Here is a 21,543-nt window from a genome sequence, read left to right as displayed (position 1 = left end):
GCCTTCTGTGAAGGAGAGTCCACCATCTTCCGAGGCAGTCCATTCCACCACTGAACAGCTCTTGCAGTCAATTTTTTTTATTCTAAAGCTTAGTTGGAATTTCCTTTCTTGCCATTTGACGCCACCTGTTTGGGTCCTATCTTTTGATGTAGCAGAAGGCAAGCTTACTCCATCTTCCATGTGACAGTACTTCAGATATTTGGATGGAGAAGAATCAGCTTTAGTTGTATGTATGTAAACTATGTAAACTATACATGTAAACTATGTAATTTAGTGATTCCAACTCAATTGAACTTCGTTTGCCAGTACAGTTGCTGCTGCTGATACTCTTTGCAATGATGGGGAGGGGAGGGGGGCGGCATTAGAAAAAGAAAGAAAGAAGTTGTGCACCTGCCATGGCTAAAGGTGAGCCCCACCCTCTAAAAAACTGTTGAGGTGTTAATCTTCACTGCCATTTGTGCACAGTTCTGCCAAAAACAGCTTGGTCAGAACTAGGCATGCTCAGTGAGACACAGGACTTCCTTAGGAAAGAGGAAGAGACAAAGGAAATGGAATGGAGCAGCCTGAAAAAGGGAATGGCTGGCTGGCTGGAATTCTAAACAGGAGCATTAGGAAAGAACTTACATTTAATTTGCATTGGGGGGGGGGCTAATTTTCCTAATTTGCACTTTCAGAGACACTATATGAGCTGAAACACGGCCATCCTTCAAAATTCAGTTCTCTGAATTTTGCAGTGCAGTTCCCCAGCCAAGTAATTTGTGTAAAACTGCTTCTGTTAGGGTAATGTGTTCATATAAATGCCCATTTTAGTGCAAATAGCACACAGAAATGCATTGTGTTTGGCAACATTGCTTCACAAAACTGTGTACATTAGGCAGAATTGCAGACAGAACTATGTATATCAGGGGAAATTTGCACTATAATTTTGATTATTTTCACGAGGACATTCAAAAAAAATTCTTAAATTTCTGATTTGGAAATTTGGAGAATGGAACTTAAGAATAGAAAAATTAAAAATTGAGAGAAACTGAAGTTGACGGATTCACCTGTCTCTGAGTACAATATTTGTTCTGGGTTCCACTTGGGCTCCCTGCTTTGATGCCAGGAATCTGAATTTATCCTTCGTTATTGAGATAAACAACCTTTGTATTTCACAGTGGCAATGAAGCCAGACTCCTTATGAAAGCAGACAACTGCTATTGATGTCAGTTATGATAACTAATTGAGCCTCTCCTCAATGACTCTGTCAAGTGTGCGTCCCTTTCAAGAGCCTGATGCTGAACTTGTTGAAAAGGCAAGGGCTTCTGTCCTTATTACGTTTGTTATTTGGAGCTTGCTGGAAAGCCCCCTTCTCCTTGCAGAGCAGAGCTAATCAATTTTCCCTCCGTGCCGTTGCCTAATGAGTCCACATCAAAGGCAAAAGTCTGATGAGGAATGAGAAAAACAGAAGACTGCTGAGAGGATTTATGGATCCCAGGGAGAACATGATTCATGCCCCTTCTACTAATTCTGAATCAATCAGTGTTGTTCCTAGTCATCTATCCTAGCTCTAGGAACCTAGAAACACAAGCGGCTGCTTTTTACTGAGTTATGCCATTGGTCCATCTAGCTGAGCATTGTCTACGTGATGAATGGGGAACCTGTGGCCCTCCAGATCTTGACAGACTACAACTGCCATTATTCCTGACCATTGGCTGTGCTGGCTGGGACTGATGGGAGTTGGAGTTCAACAGCGTCTGGAGAGCCATGGGTTCCCCATTCCTCATCTACAATAACTGGCAACAGCTTCCCGAGGTTTCAGGGAAGAATGTTTCCCAGTCCTACATAGAGATGCCAGAGAGTGAACTGGGACCTTGCTGCATGCAAGACATTTGCCTTTCCCCTGATGCCTGTGCACATCCCCAGACCTTTTTTATAAAAACTTAAGCGATGTCTGGAATCTATGATATTCCCCCTGAACTTATGGTTTTTCTGGGAGCTTCGGTTGTGGTGATGTATTGGTAACGAGCAATTTCTACTGGAGAACTAATGGGCAAATTTCCCTCTGGACCTCAATCTCTGCAGTCCTACATGCATTGGCAGGTCTTGTAGTGTGTTGTTGCTATGATCTGTCTAATCAGTGGCGACTGGTGTCCATTGTGACTTGTAGGGCAGAAGACAGGGAGCCCAACAGTAGGGGGAACCAGAGCCAATGCCTGATAGAGACAACAAAGCCTAGTTTTGTCCCCATCTTCCTCTCTTCTGTTGTGGTCGGCATTTGGCACTGAGGTCTGGGCAGGGGGATGGAGTGCTCTCAGACCAAATGCTCCTCCAATATCATTCACAGTTCAAAACCCCCAGCCTCCGGTTCGACCTGGCTGCTTGCAGCCTTTCTCTCCTCTCTTCTTGACTCGCTGCTACTCCCACTCCTGACCCCTCCCTGCTCTTGACTTTGACGCCTGCTGATCATCCCTCCAACATGGCTCCACCGCCCTCCTCCTCTGACAAGGCTCCACCACCTTCTGTTGCTCCTCAGTCCTTACACAACCCCTCTGCCAAACACCCACCCAGGGAAGTTGGGTTGACAAGGGTGCCCAGCTCTTCTACACCTTAAGTTGCCATCCCAATATTGGGTACATATTGTGCCTAATGGATTACAGTTGTCGGGGTAATGCGCCCCTTGTCTGTTGCTTGTCTGCCCACCTGCGAGCAGCTGTAAAGAGTGGAGTCAGGATTTCCCCACCTGCATTCAGCTGTCAGCGGAGTTGCGCTGTTGTCCACATGCTGCCAGACCCTCAACTGGTGTTGCTCCTCTCTCCTTGCCTGCTGATGTGCTTGAGGTGACAGTGGTGGTGGGGAAGGAGGCACTGGGGGCTCTCCTCTGATCTGATCAGCTTCTGCCGGTGGCTACTCCTTCTGCTCAGTGTTAGATCTCAAGACTCCACTAGCCTTCTCCACTAGCCTTTTCCAATCATCGTGAGACACTGTGATTCCAGTGCTGAGTGCTCCTCCCTGTTCCTCTTGCTCACCTCTGTGTTGATTGCTCAGGGAGCCGCACGACAGTCCCCCAGCTCCTGCTGGGGACTTCCCAACATCCTCCTCCTTGGACCAGGCATGGGGCATGGGGTGCCCCACGACACCTGCTGAAATGTAACAGGCAGTGTCATCCCTTGAATAAGCAAGAAGATAGGCAGGTGGGAGCTGGCTGAGGGCTGAGTAAGGTTGCTGGGGCAGTGTGCCACCTGCCCTAGTAAATCAGACTCCACTCTTTCTGACATATTGGCAGACTTGTACTGCATGTGATTTCCTTATTCAAAATATTTTAATTCCATATTTTGTCATAAGGTCCTTGATGTTCAGGGACAGATTAAAGCACGCCGAAGCCCTAAGCTGTCATGTTAAAACGCTGCATAGCATCACCCCCAACCCCCCCAAACAAAACATTTAGTATTCCAAGAGAAAGGACAACGAAAATAGAAATGATTGTATTTCATATTTGCATATATACTGGCACATAGGCAATGATGCAATTAAAAACTAACAATCCAACTAAAACAGAGAATGCTTGTCTCAGAGTCTCCCTGTTTCCCCTTTCTTTAACCAATTATGTAAAACTTGCAATTTATTTTTCTTTAACATGCATTTAGAGGCCCCACAAAATTTGAGGCCCTAAGCTGTAACATACTTAGTTTGTGCATAAATCAGGCACTGCTGAGGAATGGCTACTGGCTGGAATCCCAGTTAGAACTCACATCGCATATGTTGCTAAACACCTGCACTGCTTGCCAGCAGGGTTGCCAAGTCAGGAGTATCCCAGACCCTTAGATTTCAGGGCCCAAGCCAGAGACCTAGAGGCAGCCCCTGGTGATGACATGGGATGCCCCCCTGTAGTGTAGTGCTGGAGCTTTCAGTGCCACCACACTCTTCTATTTTGCCAATGTGCATGCGGGCTCCACTGATAAAATGCACTCTTGATACTTGCATTGAGACTGTTGTTTACCAAAGCTCTGGTGCGCTTGTGTGCAGTGACTGAAAAAACCACTCAAAAGCAAACCTGATGTAAAAAGGCAGGGACTTGGGGAGGCCAGGTTGAAATCCTCATTTGGGCCATGTCAGTACATTTACAGCAGCACTGTAGCACTATAAACAGTCATGGCTGCCGCCAAAGAATCCTTGGAATTTAGTTAAGGGTGCTGAGAGTTGTTAGGAGACCCTTATTCCCCCACAGAGAGCTACAATTTCCAGAGTGGTTTAATAGTGAATCCCTCCTCACAGAGAACATTTGAGAATTCCCTTTTCTCTCTTTTGCTAAAAGAAAGTCACATTAAAAATTAAAAATCAGCATACCTTAGCTCAACAACTTTGGGCAATTTCTGTTGCGGTCCCAAAAAATAGGGGTTGTCTTATACATGGGGGGTGTCTTATACACGGAAAAATGTGGTACATGCCAAAGCCTGAAAGAGAATAGCTTGGGGGACCACCAGATATCCACTGGGAGGGAATTCTGCAACTGGGTGCTGCCACTGAGAAGACCCTGCTTGGTGTCATCACCTTGTAGGCCGTCCTTGTTTGAGGGGACCATGGACAGGGCCTCACCTGCTGATCTCAAAGCCTGAGCCAGTAGATATTAGGGAAGGCACTCCTTTTAGTACTTGGGTCCCAAGCCATTCAGGGCTTTGTACACGAGTACTATCACCTTGAAATGGAAGTAACCTTCAGGCGAACAGTGCAGTACTTTATGGATTGGTGGCGCATCTCATCGCTCCACATAAGAACCTGGCAGCAGCATTCTGCAGCAGCTGTGGCTTCTGGACCATCTCCAAGGGAAGCCCCATGCAGAGCACATTGCAGTAGTCCATTTGGGAGGTTATCAGAGAATAGATCACTGAGGTCAGGCTGTCTCAGCCTATCTATAGCTGGCAAATCAGTTCTCACCACTGAGGTCTTTTAGGCCTCGAGTGATAGTTTGGGATTGAGAGGTAACTTCAGAGTACATACCTGTTTCTTCAAGGGGAGCACTACCATGTTCAGAACAGGCCATCTACCAAATGTACAGACCCAGGAGCTACCCGCCCACAGTGTCTCTGTCTCTTCAAGATTCAGGGCCCTGACTCTGGAAGTCTCTCCCCTTAAAGTCTTGCTGGGCAGCAAGTCATTATATTTAAAGTCCCTGTCGAAAACCTTTACTTCCCCCCAGGTCATTTAGACTTCTGTTCTTAGCTTGGATTTTAGCTGGCCAGGTTATTGTTGTTGTGTTTGGTTTATAAGCCTTGTGAATTCAAAGGTGTGGGTTTTTGTTTTTTTAATCTGCCTTGGAAGCTGCTCTTTAGAATGGCTTTAAACAAAAACTAAAAACCAGCTATCAAATCCTTAAACCAACCAACAAAACATCATACGCATTGCAAAGATGGCATTTAAATCAACAAGAGAGGCTTGTAAATCACCATCTAAAGAGCTCAAGAGGTTCTCTTGGATTTTCAGAGCACATTCAGACACATTCCGATTCCTACAAAACAACTTCGGAATACAGAGATAAAATCCAGTGGGACACCATTTCCATTTTAACAACTGCAACAACAACCCAAAATCATGATAGAAATGGTAATTTTATTGAAATGTATCCCCACTTATATGTTGCCACCGCAGTGTAAATTCAGGCTCTATGTGGACAACTAAAATACCTTTAAAATAACAGCTATAGAAAAACAACCCTCATAAAATTGATAGATTTTTATCATTATAGGAGAGAAAAGAGACAGAGCGGTTAGATTGATTGGTCCGGGTAAGCTGCCAAAGACCTGAGAGGGATGCTATGGCTGCATTTTGCTTCGTCTGGTATTTCACCTCGCGCTGTCTCTTCCAATGATGTTTATGAAAAATTCCAAATATTTAACCAGAAGGAAGTGCCCTGCAGACACAGGGGAGCTGTCGTTGCCTGAAATATTGCGAGAGTTTGCTCGTCCGGTGTTGCTTTCATTCTGCCTTAGACACTGCTGAAAACCAACAGCTTGAAATGGCTATAAAATAGCAGAGGTGGATTTATGGGACACTGGGTGCAAAGCCTTGGGGGCGCCACAACTATGATGTAGAATGGAATGGTGAGAGGCGGGGGCGGCGCTGAATTTTGCCATCACACAGGGCACTGCTGAAATTGGAGGCCCCAAGGTTGGCCACTGGGAATAGAGATGGTCAGAGGCATCAAAACGATATGTGCTTCCGCAGTTGGTGTGGGTTGTTTTCTTACTGCAGCCACGTTTGTTTTCTCCTTCACAGAATCCTGTGTGTACAGGCCAGGCCCAACCACGAGGCAAGGTGAAGCAGCTGCCTCAGGAAGCAGGCCCTTGAGGAAGTGCCCACGTGGGCATGTTGCCTGTGCTGCCACCTACACCACTGGCAGAGAATTGGCGCTAGCGACACCTCACCCAAAATTAGCACTGATGCTGGTGCTAATTCTCTGCTAGTGATGAGAGCAGTGGGACAGGCAGAGGGGCTGGCTGCCACTCTGTGGATAAGACACCTCCCTAGATTGAAGTGTCTCTCTAAAGCACTCTGGCTTCTTTTGCAGGAGCAGCCTTTGCCACAGAAAATCCTGTCAGGAGGCTCTTTGCCAACAATTAAAAATACCGTATTTTTCACTTTATAAGATGCACCAGACCACAAGACGCACCTAGTTTTTGGAGGAGTAAAGCAAGAAAAAAAAATATTCTGAATCTCAGAAGCCAGAACAGCAAGAGGGATCGCTACACAGTGAAAGCAGCAATCCCTCTTGCTGTTCTGGCTTCTGGGATAGCTGCGCAGCCTGCATTCGCTCCATAAGATGCACACACATTTCCCTTTACTTTTTAGGAGGGAAAAAGTGAGTCTTATAGAGCAAAAAATACGGTAATCAGAAAACAATGCCTATAGAGATGGGGAAAGATTTCTACTAAAAAGAGAAGGTTTTGGAATTAGAAATGTGAGGGATTGAACCTGAGACGCCATTCATACAAAGCAGACATTCTGTTCCTGGGCTATGGCTCTGCCCCTGTTGTCTGCCAGTGACTGGCTTCCCAAGATCTGTGGTGTTTTCTCGTGCCATCGATTCATTCACTTCTTCCTCTGTTTTCTCTGGCAGAACCCATGAGGGCTCCCAAGGGCCTCGCGTTTGCTGAGATCCAGTCCAGGCAGCTGACCCTTCAGTGGGAACCTCTGGGCTACAACCTGACACGATGTCACACTTATACCGTCACGCTCTGCTATCGCTATGCCGTGGGCACTGGCCACAACCAGACGTTCCGGGAGTGCGTGAAGATGGAGCGCAATGCCAACCGCTACACCATCAAGAACCTCCTCCCCTACAAAAACATCCACGTCAAGCTTATCCTCTCCAACCCCGAGGGGCGGAAAGAAGGGAAAGAGATGATATTTCAGACAGATGAAGATGGTGAGTCTTGTATCTTCTGTGGGTGGGCAGGGGAGAGAGATTTGTCCTCCGGGATCCAGAAACTGTTTTCAGTAAGGGACACAAAGGAGAACAGCTTATCAGATGTCATTTCTGATTCCCATCAGCCTCACCCAGAATGGCCAGTGATCAAGGGTGAAGGGAGCTGTAGTCCTAGAATATCTGAATGACTACAGTTCCCCTCCATCCTTTAGTTAAACCATGGGAAGGGGAATTAACATAAGACCCACCCATTAACACCCCCAAGCACATCAGCTTTGCCTACTCAGTTCTTGACCTTCCCATGTTGAGCAGAAAAGACCTACGGGGTGTGGTGGGACTTTTACCCAAGTTTCCTTGAATGCAAGCAGAACTTTCCCTTTAAATTTCCTCTGCTCAACATGGGAAGGTTGGGGACTTAGTGGGTGCAGCCATGGATGTTGTGGGCAGGGCTAGTAGCTGTGGCCCTGTGCTTCCTACACTGGAGGAGATTTCCTGTTCAGGAATGATGGCCAAGTAGAGCTTTAAGGAAGAGAGGGCTGGATGGAAGCATGCCTGGAGGTGTGTACAGCTCCTGAAGCAACCTCAATGCCATCAGATGGATAAACATGAGTTTATTGCTAAGCAGAAGGCGGCTCATCCCTCTCAAGAGCAACTTCTCCATCATTTTGGGAAAGTAATGTTTCAGCACCAATCTCCTAACTGATGGATGGCATTAAGATGTGTGGAGACGTTTGTGTGAACATGTGAACGCTGTTGCAAAGGATGGGAGATGGAGGAGCACACACAAGCTCTTTCCCAGCCCTCCATTTGAGCTGGGATGGCCTGTAGGGGACTTTAGCTGAGTCCTCATTTATGCAGAGGGTTCTTCTCATGAGTAAAGCCCACCCTTCATACCTACCCACAAATAATAAAGTGTGTGTGATTAGGCAAGCACCTGGACATGCTTATAGGCTTTACGTGATGGTGAGATGTATGATTCATTTGCAGGATTGTGGCATGTGTGATAGAACCTTTGTCCTAGCAATATTGTCCTACAACCTCTCATGGATAACTGGCACATATGTGTGTTTGTGTACACACACACACACACAATGGTGTTGTTGTGAGCCACCTCTAACATAGTAGATGGAACATGGTATAAATATTTTGAAGGAAGGGGAAATGCAATAGAATGGAAGGCTGGGAGAGAGGAAGGGAGGGAAGGAAGAAAAAGGTATGCAAGAGGTACTGCAAAGTAAATGGGAATTTTTGTATGTTCAGTTTTCAGAGTTGGGTGGTTTTTGTCCAAGCGTCAGACTTGTATGTGGACTTTAAACTCAGGATGAAGAACCTGAGGCCCTCCCAGATGTTGCTGGACCCCAACTCCCATCAGCTCCAGTTAGCATTACGTGGGATGATGGGAGTTGTAGTCAACCTCTGGAGAGCCACAGAACCTTCATCCCTGTTTTAAAACATCAGTTCTATATTGCATGTGTCTGCATTTAGCAAATTCCAGGAGAGCTCATTGATAAGAAACTGTAGAAATATGGGATGCTGCTGTGGTGCAGGACAGCAATTCTGTACTGTTACCATGGTTACCAATGGGACTTATTTATACATGCATGAGACCAGCCAATCGGTGTTCTTTACTCCTTCCTGTCCTGCTTTTCTTTCTTATCTTAGGTTTATTGTAGCATCTAAAGGTAGGAATGGGGCTGGGATACAAGAATGCTTGTGGGGATTTCATTAATTTAAAGCATTTTCACCCTGCACATTAGCCAAAACGGCTCCCAGAGCAGCTTACAAGATCAGTAGCTAGACAGTTCCTGCTCCCATGTTTACTGTTGAAAAGCCATGGTGTGCAAGGAAAAGGGGATGTGGAGGGAAGAGGGTAAAAGCAAGTTCAAGGCCCAGTACTTAAAGTTGCAGTAATGACCATCTGGGACAGTTCACTTAAACTGATTGAATGCCTGTCTCAATGTGACAGCTGGTCTGAGTGAGAGGAGAGAAAGGAAGGGATAGGAATGGTGTGGAAAGCTTGGAGGAAATGGCATCCCCTTGGTTTTCTTCTGATAATTCACATCCTGACTTAAATTCAGTAGTGCGGCTTGGTATTTTTAGACTTTGGGCTTATGCCTATTACTTTGCTTTGCTCAAAATGTGGTAAGTCAGGTGTGTTGTATTTGGGGGACCACTTGCTCATGGGGGGGTGTGGACCTCTGCTCCCAGACATGGAAATAAAGAAACTAGTTGTTGTTTAGTCATTTAGTCGTGTCCGACTCTTCGTGACCCCATGGACCAGAGCACGCCAGGCACTCCTGTCTTCCACTGCCTCCCGCAGTTTGGTCAAACTCAAACTCATGCTGGTAGCTTCGAGAACACTGTCCAACCATCTCGTCCTCTGTCGTCCCCTTCTCCTTGTGCCCTCCATCTTTCCCAACATCAGGGTCTTTTCCAGGGAGTCTTCTCTTCTCATGAGGTGGCCAAAGTATTGGAGCCTCAGCTTCAGGATCTGTCCTTCCAGTGAGCACTCAGGGCTGATTTCCTTAAGAATGGAGAGGTTTCATCTTCTTGCAGTCCATAGATCACTGCCTTGCCGTGGCAAAGGGGCTTGAATAACTCAGAGAAGCTATGAGCTATGCCGTGCAGGGCCACCCAAGATGGACAGGTCATAGTGGAGAGTTTTGACCAAACGTGATCCACCTGGAGCAGGAACCGGCAAGCCACTCCAGTATCCTTGCCAAGAAAACTCCATGGACAAAGACAACAGGCATATAGAAGAAACTAGAAGAGGTGGCAAATGCTGGAAAGCGGCAGAGCTCACTGAGGCCTGATCCGTACATGCAGCAGAATGAGGAGGGAATGAGGTGCTGGAATCCCAGCAAAGGAGAACAAACCCCACCACGTTGGGTTATGGAACAGGTGGAACTGCAGTGTTATTGATTTACTTTATTTTAATCATTTATATACTGCTTAACTACAATCATCTCTAAGTGGTGTACAAGAAATTAAATACAGAAAAAGAAGAAGGTAAAAATCTGTTAAAACTTTAAAATTGAAGCTCACTTAAAATGTCTGCTGGAATTTTTAAAAGAAGTGTTCATTAGGTGCTGGAAGCTCAACAAAGAAGGAGCCAAGCTGAGACCTCCACTGGAAGGGATTTAGGTTAAATCATAGCTGGCAACGTTTCCCTTTTTTAAACGGAAATTCCCTTATTCCGAATAGGATTCCTCGCAAGAAAAGGGAAAAGTTGACAGCTATGGGTTAAATAATGAATCTGGTGGAGAAGAGCCATGCATTTTAGATAGACAGATGGAGGGATGGGAGAACCACCCTCTTTGGAAGTAGAAAGCCAGTATAGTAGGGTATAGTTAATTTCCTCAATAGGAGCTAGGTTTTTTTTATTCTACTTAGCAATTAGTTTTGTTATGAGTGGTATTGAAGAAAGGGCACTCTTCATCTGCAGTGATGCAGTCCACTCTTCAAGAGTCTACCATTTCCTCTTGCTCCTGTGTACAGATCAGGCTTGAGAATAAATGAAAGGCAGTAGTGGGTGTTAAATTCCCTCCTTTAGCTTTTCTATTTTTGGAGAATTTCATTACCGGGGCTTCCTTTCAGAACAGACCATTTTCCTTTCATCTTTTTTTGTGTAAGCATATCAAAGCTTAATAACAATAACAACAATTACTCTAATTACTACCTTGTTCTCAGTCAGCACCTTTCATCTGTGGATCTCAAACACCAATTAATTAAGGCTCACAACACCTCCGTGAGGTAGATATTAATGGTGACAAAGGGCCGAGGGGGCAGTCTGCCTCTGATGTCTGCTCTCTGTAGATGTCTCAGTACGTCTCTGACCTGGATAAGTGCTGTCTCGTATCAGGAAAGATAATTTCCCAGTTCTTCCGATGCTAACTGGGTCATGGCACTTGATTGGCAGGTTGTTGTTTTTTTAAAAGAAGTTTTTATGTGTTACTTATGTGCACACATGCAAATCAATACATGCCAAGGGTCATCAAGGCATCAGATTTAGATAATACTTGTCTACCAGGAGTTTAGGCCACCTGTAGCGATAGCCAAAACCTGTCCATTTCAGCTTCTCATTTTCCAGTCTGAGGTTCAGTTCTTCAGCTTCCCACACCTTCACATTCCTGCATCATTTTGCTATTTTCCCCCAAGTAAATTCACCAGTCAATTTATCCTAATATAAATGACTTCTTGAAAGGTATTAATTTAACTGTTGTTTCTTCATCACTGCTGTTGTTAAAAATATTAAAATCCTGGGCGTTACGCCAGGCCACTGTGAAAAGTCCATTTAACTTATAATGTTTTCCGGAAGAATTACTTGTAAAGGGTGATTCAGAGAGAATTATAGGGAGAGCACCCCTAGAAACCTTACTATGCTGATAGCTGAGATCTGGACAGGAATACGAGGTTAACCCATTCTATAAAAATGTTAGCTATTAAACATTGTACTCTTTGTACGAGGACTGAAAAAGCCACTTCCATCAAAGATCAGGCCTGGAGAACAAAGCTTTTCATCACATTCATGCCACATCTTATCACCCAAAAGCAGAATATGGGCCTTTTTATACAGTGCATCATGTCTAGAACCTGAAATGTAAGTCTCCTCGGTCCTAACCTGTCATTGTATTTGAGTACATGACTGAAGTGAAAATGAATTTGGTCTCTATGGAGCATTTAACTCTAAGCCGGGGATGTGGAACCTGCGGCTCTCCAGATGGTTCGAAGTACAACATCCATCATCGCTGTCTGTTGGCTGCGCTTGCTGTGACTGATGGGAGTTGGAGTCCAACAACATCTGGAAACTCACAGTTTCCTCATCCTTACTTTAAGTCTTTTGTGTAAGAAGGATGTGTGTGAAATACTTGTGTCAAGGCCATAACCACACGAGCATGAAGCTCTTCCTTAACACTATTTAGCCATTCTGCCTTTTCATAATTAGTTGTCGTTTAGTCGTGTCTGACTCTTCATGACCCCATGGACCAGAGCACGCCAGGCACTTCTGTCTTCCACTGCCTCCTGCAGCTTGGTCAAACTCATGCTGGTAGCCTTGAGAACACTCTCCAACCATCTGGTCCTCTGTCGTCCCCTTCTCCTTGTGCCCTCCATCTTTCCCAACATCAGGGTCTTTTCCAGGGAGTCTTCTCATCTCATGAGGTGGCCAAAGTATTGGAGCCTCAGCTTCAGGATCTGTCCTTCCAGTGAGCACCCAGGGCTGATTTCCTTCAGAATGGATAGGTTTGATCTTCTTGCAGTCCATGGGACTCTCAAGAGTCTCCTCCAGCACCATAATTCATATAATCTGCCTTATATCTGGTGCAGAATGATTTGTCCCTCAAGCTAAGTATTATTTAAGGCAGCAGAGAAGGGGCCACCGGCCCTATTCCTACGGTAATTTAACAATCAATTCCTTCTCACAGGGAACTCTGGGAATTGTATCTCTAGGAGAGGAATAGAGACCTCTTAACAGCTTTCAGCACCCTTAACAAACTACAGCTTCCAGAATTCTTTGGGGAAGCCCATGACTGTTTCAAGCAGTGTCTTGGTGCTTTAAATGTACAGTGTACGTGTGGTCTCTGGTTACTGGAGTTCTGGTGTTGGAAATTCACTGTTGACGTTGGCAAGTCTTTAGGGCTTAAGGAGGGTGGGAGAAGCAACTTCTTCCTGTCACCTCTCCCCACCTCTGTCATGGTTTTGGGGGAAAGAGAAGCAGATGACTTGCAAAAGGAGAGGAAGAGGAAACCAGCTATACTTAGAAAAGTCTGCGGGAAATGGAGGCCAGTGGAAAGTGGAGAAACGTTTGGAATGGGCACTTCTACTGAGTCAGACCCATTGGCCCATCCAACTCAGTATTGTCTACACCAGTGTTTTCCAAACTTGCTTCTCCAGCTGTTTTAGGACTACACTTCCCATCATCCATGACCACTGGTCCTGATAGATAGGGATGATGGGAGTTGTAGTTCAAAAACAGCTGGAGGCCCAAGTTTGGAAAACACGGATCTACACTGACTGTCAGTGGCTGTCTAGGATTTCAGGCAGGTCCTTTTTCTAGCCCTACCTGAAGATACCAGGGATTGAAACTGGGACCTTCTCTGCAATGCACTTCAAGGCAGATGTTCTACAGCTGATGAAAATCTCCACAAAACTAGAGAACTCTTTGGAAACACCTTGAGTTTTCCCTGAGAATTATCTGAAAAAGCTGGAAAAGAACAAGCATATTCTGAATCAAGATGATGGGGGATTTAACTGATCTCTAACTCATGCTCTCCTGTCAGCTCTCTTTCGTTCTCTCCCTCTGTATGTGACAAAAAGGGGATTTATCCCTGACCACATAAAAAAGATATATGCATTAGTAAAACAATGTGAAGAAGGACATGCATCAGATAAATTCATTGAAAAGAATGAACGCATTTATAAACCATTTGTGACTTACTGGAATACAAAACATCAAGACGGCATACAACTTTATGTATGATCTTCACCCATATAATTACATAGTTGAAAATGAAATTTGCTTTCTATTATTTGTGTTTCCCCCCCATTGTTATGTGAAATACCAACATTAAAGAAGCATTAAATCTGCCTAGCATCAAGCCCCTAACTGGCCACAGAGCTAGGAAACATACCAACCAACAAAGACCTGGTGATGACAGTGACATCAACAAGAAAGATGCTAGCAATAAAATGAGCAGTGTTCTGGATAAAGCTGGCCATATTATGCCTCTCCACTTTCAAATAAGCCAGGAGATGGGAGATGGATGCACAGAAGCCTGACAGGAAGAGTCAATTGGAGGTTACCCAAATTTAGTGCCAGAACACAAAGGTTCAGTTTACTTGGAAAGACGAAAGTGAGGAAATAGAGTGGGCTAGATGGAAGAGAGAAAAGTCAGGCACAAGATCTACAAGCAAGCTTTCCCTGGGATATATTGGGGATTGAAATGTAGAGAAAACGAAGTGCAACCGAAGAACGAGCAGAACGAAGGCAGATTTCTTGCTGCTATTTTGTCTCATTCTCTGGAAAGGAGGAGAAAAACCTGGTTAGAAGTCTTGCTACTGAACGCGGCTTGACCAAGCCGGCTGATTGAATTGAAATCTAGTAAGATTTGAAGGGCCAGAGGTTCGCCCCTTCACCACGCCATTGGTGTCTCTGGAAAATATCCTGCTTGGGTGGGAGAGGAATTCAGAATAACACTAAGCATATTGCTCCATTAGTGTAAGCCAGGGGTCAGCAAACTTTTTCAGCAGGGGGCCGGTCCACTGTCTTTCAGACCTTGTGGGGGGCCAGACTGTATTTTGGAAAAAAAAAAGAACGAATTCCTATGTCCCACAAATAATCCAGAGATGCATTTTAAATAAAAGCACACATTCTACTCATGTAAAAACACGCTGATTCCTGGACCATCCGCAGGCTGGATTTAGAAGGCGATTGGGCTGGATCCGGCCCCCGGGCCTTAGTTTGCCTACCCATGATGTAAACATTTCTGCTTGACTGATGCAACCGTCTGTCCCCCCCACTTCCCCTTGTGTACTGTTCCAGGGGTTCTCAAAACCCCACAAGCCAGTTTGTGGGGCTCAAGGTGCGGGGAGAGGAGGAAAAAACCCCATTTTGCTAGAGGAAGTCCTTGTGTGGGCTTCTTCTGGTAGGACTTATTGGTTGAATCTGGCACTTTCTTTTTCTCACATCTAATCCTTTGTGCAGAAGTGCGTAGGGACAAAGGATTCCTCCAGATCACTGACATAACTAGCCCAATATTTTCTACTCAGATTAGCAATGGCTCTTCTGGGGCCTTGGCAGAACATTCCTATGTAATGTTTCTCGATCTTTCCCACACCGGCAACCTGATCCTTTACAAAGTGGATATTGAAGGGATTTAATCAGGAAAGTTCTGCATGCAGAGTGTGTGTTCTGTCCCCAGTGTGTTGTGTTCCCTCCTCCAATGCTGTACTTTGGTGATATCGCTGCAACAGGGGAGGGGCCTACTTTCCACTGCTGAGGGTGGGATGGTCTGGCTTACAGCCAAAACAACTTAAGAAGAGCCCTGCCAGATCAGACCAATGACCCATTAATTATAATCTTTTTTATTGAGTTTTACATTGCACATTTAAATTCCAACATTAAACACCATCATTTAGGATTCCCTGAATCCTTAGACTCCCCTCCACCCTTCCAAAGTTACCATTTTCAATCTTTTTCAACTGCTTCACATATTTTCTCTATTAAATAATCCATTTTTTGCCTTAGTTTTTAGTACATTACAAGCGTTACTCAAATCCTGCCAAAGTGTTTAGTTGTTTAAAGTGTTCTCTTAAGTACATTGTGAATTTTTCCCATTCCTTCTTAAAGTTCCTCTCTTCCTGGTTTCTGATTTTCCTGGTCTTTTTTGCCATTTTGGTGTAGTCCATCATCTTCATCAGCCATTCGTCTCTGGTCGGGACTTTATCTCTGGGCCAGTAGTATCCGTGCTGCTGTCGTCGCATACGTAAATAATCGTTTCTGCTCCTTTGGTATCTCTGTGTAATGGATTTAGGGGTTGCTCGTGCGTAAGTTGCCGCCACTCCTGGCAAGGTTACCTGGTTAAACCCTTTCTGACTGAACAGCCTCCAGCATCGTGACTGTCTCAGTCACTGGCAGAATCCGTCAGTGGGCGTTTCTTGAACTTCTTCCAGCACAAAAGTTCTTTGACGCCAAGTCTCCTCCTACTCTCCCTGCGCGGAAGTCTTCTGCGCAGGGAGGGTGTGGGCAGCGGAGGACCCGTACTCTCTCCGCTGGTCTCCGGCGAGGAGTCTTGGAGCCTCCTCTCCGATTCCCCCATCTGCCCCCCTTCTCTACTGGTGTTACGCTGATTTCCTTCCCCAGCGGACGGGCTGCCTCTCTCCCTACTGGGACCCTCTCCGCCATCCCTCTGGAGCCTTCCCTCCGCCTCTAGCTCCGATGGCAGTTCCCTGACATCCTGCACCTAAAATTCCTAATTAAAAAGCCTCTGTTTCCCCCCACAAATATTATTTCAAACATTTCCCCCCCAACTCATTATATATCATCTCCCAGAATGCTTTTGTTATCTTGCACGTCCACCAGACCAATGACCCTTCTTGTCCAGCATCCTGGACTCACAGTGGCCACCCAAATGCCCATGGGGGACCTGCAAATAGGACCTGACCACAAGAGAACTCCCCTCTCCTGCTGTGTCCACAACCAGTATCCAACAACTGGTAGAACATAGCCCTCATGCCCAGTAGCTGTTGATAGAGAACCCAAGCACAGGGCCTCTCTCTCTCTCTCTTTCACTGCTCATCATAATAATGTGCATTTTGCTAGCACTGAATATTCAAGCACTGCTCTGGATAGGAAGACCAAATGCTCACTATGTAAAGACGCTTCCGCAGGGAAGTACATAGACCTTGTGTGTTCCACCCATAATTTGCAATTAACTCCACTTTACAAGTTCAGAGTAAATACCAACATTAATCAAGGGGAAATTGTTTAGTTTCTCATCCAGAGTTTTATCATAAGACTTTACAGCTCCGGGTTACATTGTAATTAATCTCCCCAATTTTGTCATCATTTTTTTCTCTCCTTCTCTTAAGCTTTAAGTATTTGCAATTAACCTGAAGGAGCTTGTTCCTGTTGAAGACTCAATTGGGTGGAGGATATTAGTGGGCTTAATTTCAGTGCCACCAAATCCCTGTGTAACTGCTCTGGCTCTGTGGATAGCTCATGCACCAGCAGAGTGTACAGGCAGCCTTGAAAGTTAGCCGTGAACATTGTCGAAGATTGTTCTAGAACAACGGTGGGGAGGGAATAAAAGTTGCATAGGAGACTTTAATAGCTGTATAAATGAAGGCAAGATTCAACAGACAACTTAAGAACAGTTGTTTTCCTTACAGGCAAACTTTACAAATTTAACCCATTACTTTTACAATTAATTGACTGGAAAAAAACAATTAATTAGCTAAAATTAGGATGGAGATTTAGTCTTCATGGATGCACAGAAAACTACTGCAACATCATTAAGGAAAACCTGGTTTATATATTAGATATAATATTCTGATTAGTTGAAATTGTTTTTTTTCTATTTTTGTTTGTTGAAATATTTATCTCCTGTTATGTGAGCACCTCCAAGGGAAATACAATGCATATATATATATATATATATATATATACACAAACAAACACCAAATATTCATAGAATCATAGTTGGAAGGGAGCCAAGGGTCATCTAGTCCAACCCCCTGCAGTGCAGGAATCTCAGCTAAAGCATCCATGACTGATGGCCACCCAACCTCTGCTTAAAAACCTCCAAGGAAGGAGAGTCCATCACTTCTCGTGGGAGTCTGTTCTACTGCCGAACAGCTCTTACTGTCAGAAAGTTTTTTCTGAATGTTTAGTTGGAATCTCCTTTCTTGTAACTTGAAGCCATTGTCTTGAGTCCTCCCTTCAAGAGCGGGAGAAAACAAGCATGCTCCCTCTTCCATGTGGCAGCCCTTAAGATATTTGAAGATGGACATGGGTGGCGCTGTGGGTTAAACCACAGAGCCTAGGACTTGCCGATCAGAAGGTCGGCGGTTCGAATCCCCGTGACGGGGTAAGCTCCCGTTGCTTGGTCCCTGCTCCTGCCAACCTACCAGTTCAAAAGCACGTCAAAGAGCAAGTAGATAAATAGGTACCGCTCTGGCGGGAAGGTAAACGGCGTTTCCGTGCGCTGCTCTGGTTCGCCAGAAGCGGCTTAGTCATGCTGGCCACATGACCCAGAAGCTGTATGCCAGCTGCCTCGGCCAATAAAATGAGATGAGCACCGCAACCCCAGAGTCGACCACGACTGGACCTAATGGTCAGGGGTCCCTTTACCTTTATCCTCTCAGTCTCCTCTTTTCCAGGCTAAACATACCCAGCTCCTTCAAGCATTCCTTGTAAGGCTTGGTTTCCAGACCCTTGATCATCTTGGTTGCCCTCCTCTGCACACATTCCAGCTTGTCAACATCCTTCTTAAAATTGTGGCACCCAGAATTGGACACTGTATTCCAGGTATGGTCTGACCAGGGCAGAATAGAGTGGTACTATTACTTCTCTTAGTCGGGACACGATACTTCTGTTGATGATTCACTGTAATTCAAATCAGAATATGACCAGGTACTCCAAATATGCTTAAAAGCTACCATGGGGCTTTGTTCAGAAACAAAGAAAAGTTAATGTAAATGAAAAGGTTTTTGGCATACTTGAGAATTGTGAGGATGTTAGTGTATGCAGTGCATTATGTCTGGAAGGAGGCTATTCCAAAGTGTGGGTTGCCACCACAGAAAAGGCCCTCTCATTGGTTGTTGCCAGACGGACATCGCCAAGTGGTAGTACAACCAAGATGTCCTCTGAAGATGAGCACAGTGACTGGATGGGTCAATATGGAAGAAGATGGTCTTTCAGGTGGCCTTCTCCCAAACCACTTACAAATTAAGGATAAAACTGTTGAGGTTTGTGAGAAACTGCAGCTTTGAAGTGGACAATTAGTGAGTTGGCAAGAAGCCAAGTGAAGCAAGAGTGCGTGAGAAAGTTTGCTTGGAGATAGGGAAGTCTAGCAAGAGGTGGTGATTGGCTAAACGTTTTCCCTTATAAGCAGCATGACACAGTAGTTTGGTGTTGGAGTTCAGAGGTTGGTTTGTAGAGTTTGAATCGCAAGTTATGTTCCTGAGTTGTCATCCTGGACAACACAGACTAAGCAGCCGGTAGCAGAGAGTTTTGGTTGAGATCCATCAACAAAAACCTCAATCCTGGCAAATTGGCAGCCAGTGGAGGTCCTTCTTCAAAGGTGTTGCACGTCCAGGGCTAGGTGTACCACTCAACAGCAACCTAGTTGCAGCATTCTGCACTGGCTGCAGCTCCTGGACCAAGAATAATGGCAGCCCCATCTAGAGTACAGTACAGTAACCAGTGTGTGAGGTTACCAATGCGTGGGTAACTGTGGCTAGGCTATGCCTGTCCAGGAATGACTGTAGGGATAACCAAATGTTCACCTGATAGTCCTAACTAATATCAAAGTAGGTGTTAACGATTAGCCTTTTTCATTTCCAAAGGAAGGAGAGCAACCCTTCCTTCAAAGGCAAAGGCTGAGTCTCTCCAATTTCCTTGTGTCCAGCTCTGCATTCCTAACCTATTTTTCTCAACTTGCAATTTCCCCTGCTGCTTTTAACCACACGATAATTGCTCCAGCTGTTTTCTTCTTGTGCCCGCATACAGTTACTCCAGCTGTGCTTTTTGCTGTACTGTAAGCGCTCCAGCTGCTTTTCTGATTAACAAGACTTTCTTCTTATCCTTTGAGTTGAATATGATGTCTAATATAGTGTGCTGTCTATGCTTCTCGGGGGATCGATACATCTTTGTCTGAGCAGGGTGATACTGAAAATTGTACATGTCTGTTTCAATTATTTGCCTATCCAATTTATCTAATGTGGCTATCTGAATCTGCCCAGGACTGCTTTATGAAGCTTTTTCTCTGATATATTGCTTTTGTCCTGGAGTGTTCATTAGAAATTCATGTTTTTGTAGGTTGGTTAAATCTTTTTCATGTTAAAAACAATCAGATGGAAAAGTAGTTTTGATCTGAAGGTGGGGAGGAGGCTATTAAAACACCCCTGTTTTGTTGATATATATATATAATTAGGACTGCTAAAGTGCAGGCAAAGTGATGTACTCTGTTGTCATTTTTTCAGTCTTCAAATTCTGTGATTATGACTCCAGCAACCAAATTAGGCTGGTTGCTATTTCTCTTACTTCTACACAATTGTGCCTGCACAGAAGACTCTTTGACACATTACAGCAGAATATGCATTTGCATTGTTCTGCCATAAGTTGACCTCATCTGTTCTGTAACATTTGAAGGACATTTGCTTGCTTGAATACGTGGCAATCAAGTGCCCAGGAACCTCAGCCACTTGCAGCTCCCAGGGGTGTCCTTACTGCAGGCGGTTGGACACACAAATGGTTTTAAATGTTTCAAAAGCAGCACCATCTACCCAGAGTATGCCAATATGGTATGAGCTTCTGTAGAAAAACATCAACAACTATATCGGATGAACTGGAACAGTGGAGCTGGTGTTTATTGCATACACAGAAATGTGACCTGCAAAAACATATTGCACTGTGAAGTGCTCCTGTTCAGGAATTTAGCCAATATATCATGTCCTTGCCCAGAATATTCCATTCCCCTCTCAGCTTTTCGTCCCAACCGCCAACATTGTTAGCATTCCATGGGCAGTGAGGAAGCTTAGTCGTTATTGGGCTACCCTGGGGTTTTGTGTTGGAGTTGAATTTTTGCCCCCTTTTTTCCATCTCACAAATAATTTTTTTGTCTCTTCAAACATTGTGGGTTCTCCTAAACACATTGAAACCTCTGTCTTAATTCCAAATTTTGGTAAAAATTCTTCTGGTACCACCCGTGCACACTTTTAGATGGAATGATAGGTCCAGTGATGACAGTGGTGGTGTCGAGGCTGGTGACACAATCTTCTCTTGTAGATTATACCCTATTGGCAGTGATATGTATTGAAAGAAAACCAGCTCATTCCTTAGCTTCTAATTATTTTAAATCCATGGGTGTATTTCACATTTTTAAAAAAATTGTCTCTCAATTAAAAAGTCCCAAATGCTGTAACTTTTCTTCATAGGGGATCCATATAACCCCAATGGGGTGTTGGGGAGTGGAAGATGTCAGTTGTGTAAGGTATCCTCCTTCTCTGGGGGCCATGTATGTATTGGCAAAGGAGCACTCCTCCACCAGTAATTGCAAAGCAAAACCAGAGACAAAGAGCAAGCTTTTTTTCCCAGAGAGTCTGTGGGGTGCCTGAAACGAGTACCCCTTTCCTTCTGGGTAAGGCTCCTCTGAGCTTCCTTCCCTGTAAGATTGACCCTTTCATCATCAAACTGGCTGCCAGCTGCAGGAAACTTTGTAAAATTTTGTGTGCGTGCCAGCAGGGCAGCTCAAAAGCTTGAGCTGCTCTCAGGCCAACCCCTTTCTGAGTTATTCGCTTCCTACAGAGATCAATGATACGGATAAAAAAAGAGGCAGCGCTGCTGTCATTTGAGCCCTCAAAGGTTGTTCCAAAACATTAAATAATGGAAGCATTTCCCATTAGGAGATGGAACGGTTCAT

General features: G+C 44.9%; 1 protein-coding gene across 10 annotated transcripts in view; it reads left to right on the top strand.

The window, feature by feature from the left end:
• PTPRU (protein tyrosine phosphatase receptor type U) overlaps window positions 1-21,543 on the top strand; it is a 375,331-nt gene that overhangs the window by 211,179 nt on the left and 142,609 nt on the right. For all 10 annotated transcript variants that reach the window (XM_081015389.1, XM_081015387.1, XM_081015391.1 and 7 more), the window contains exon 8: window positions 7,094-7,402. In XM_081015389.1, coding sequence (XP_080871515.1) covers window positions 7,094-7,402 — 309 coding nt within the window. The remainder of the gene's footprint in view (window positions 1-7,093; window positions 7,403-21,543) is intronic.

This window comes from Podarcis pityusensis, assembly GCF_964106645.2.
Source record: "Podarcis pityusensis genome assembly, chromosome: 8".
NCBI classification, from domain to species: Eukaryota; Metazoa; Chordata; class Lepidosauria; order Squamata; family Lacertidae; genus Podarcis; species Podarcis pityusensis.
The sequence above is the reverse complement of the archived record's forward strand: the minus strand, read 5'-3'. Positions and strand labels throughout refer to the sequence as shown.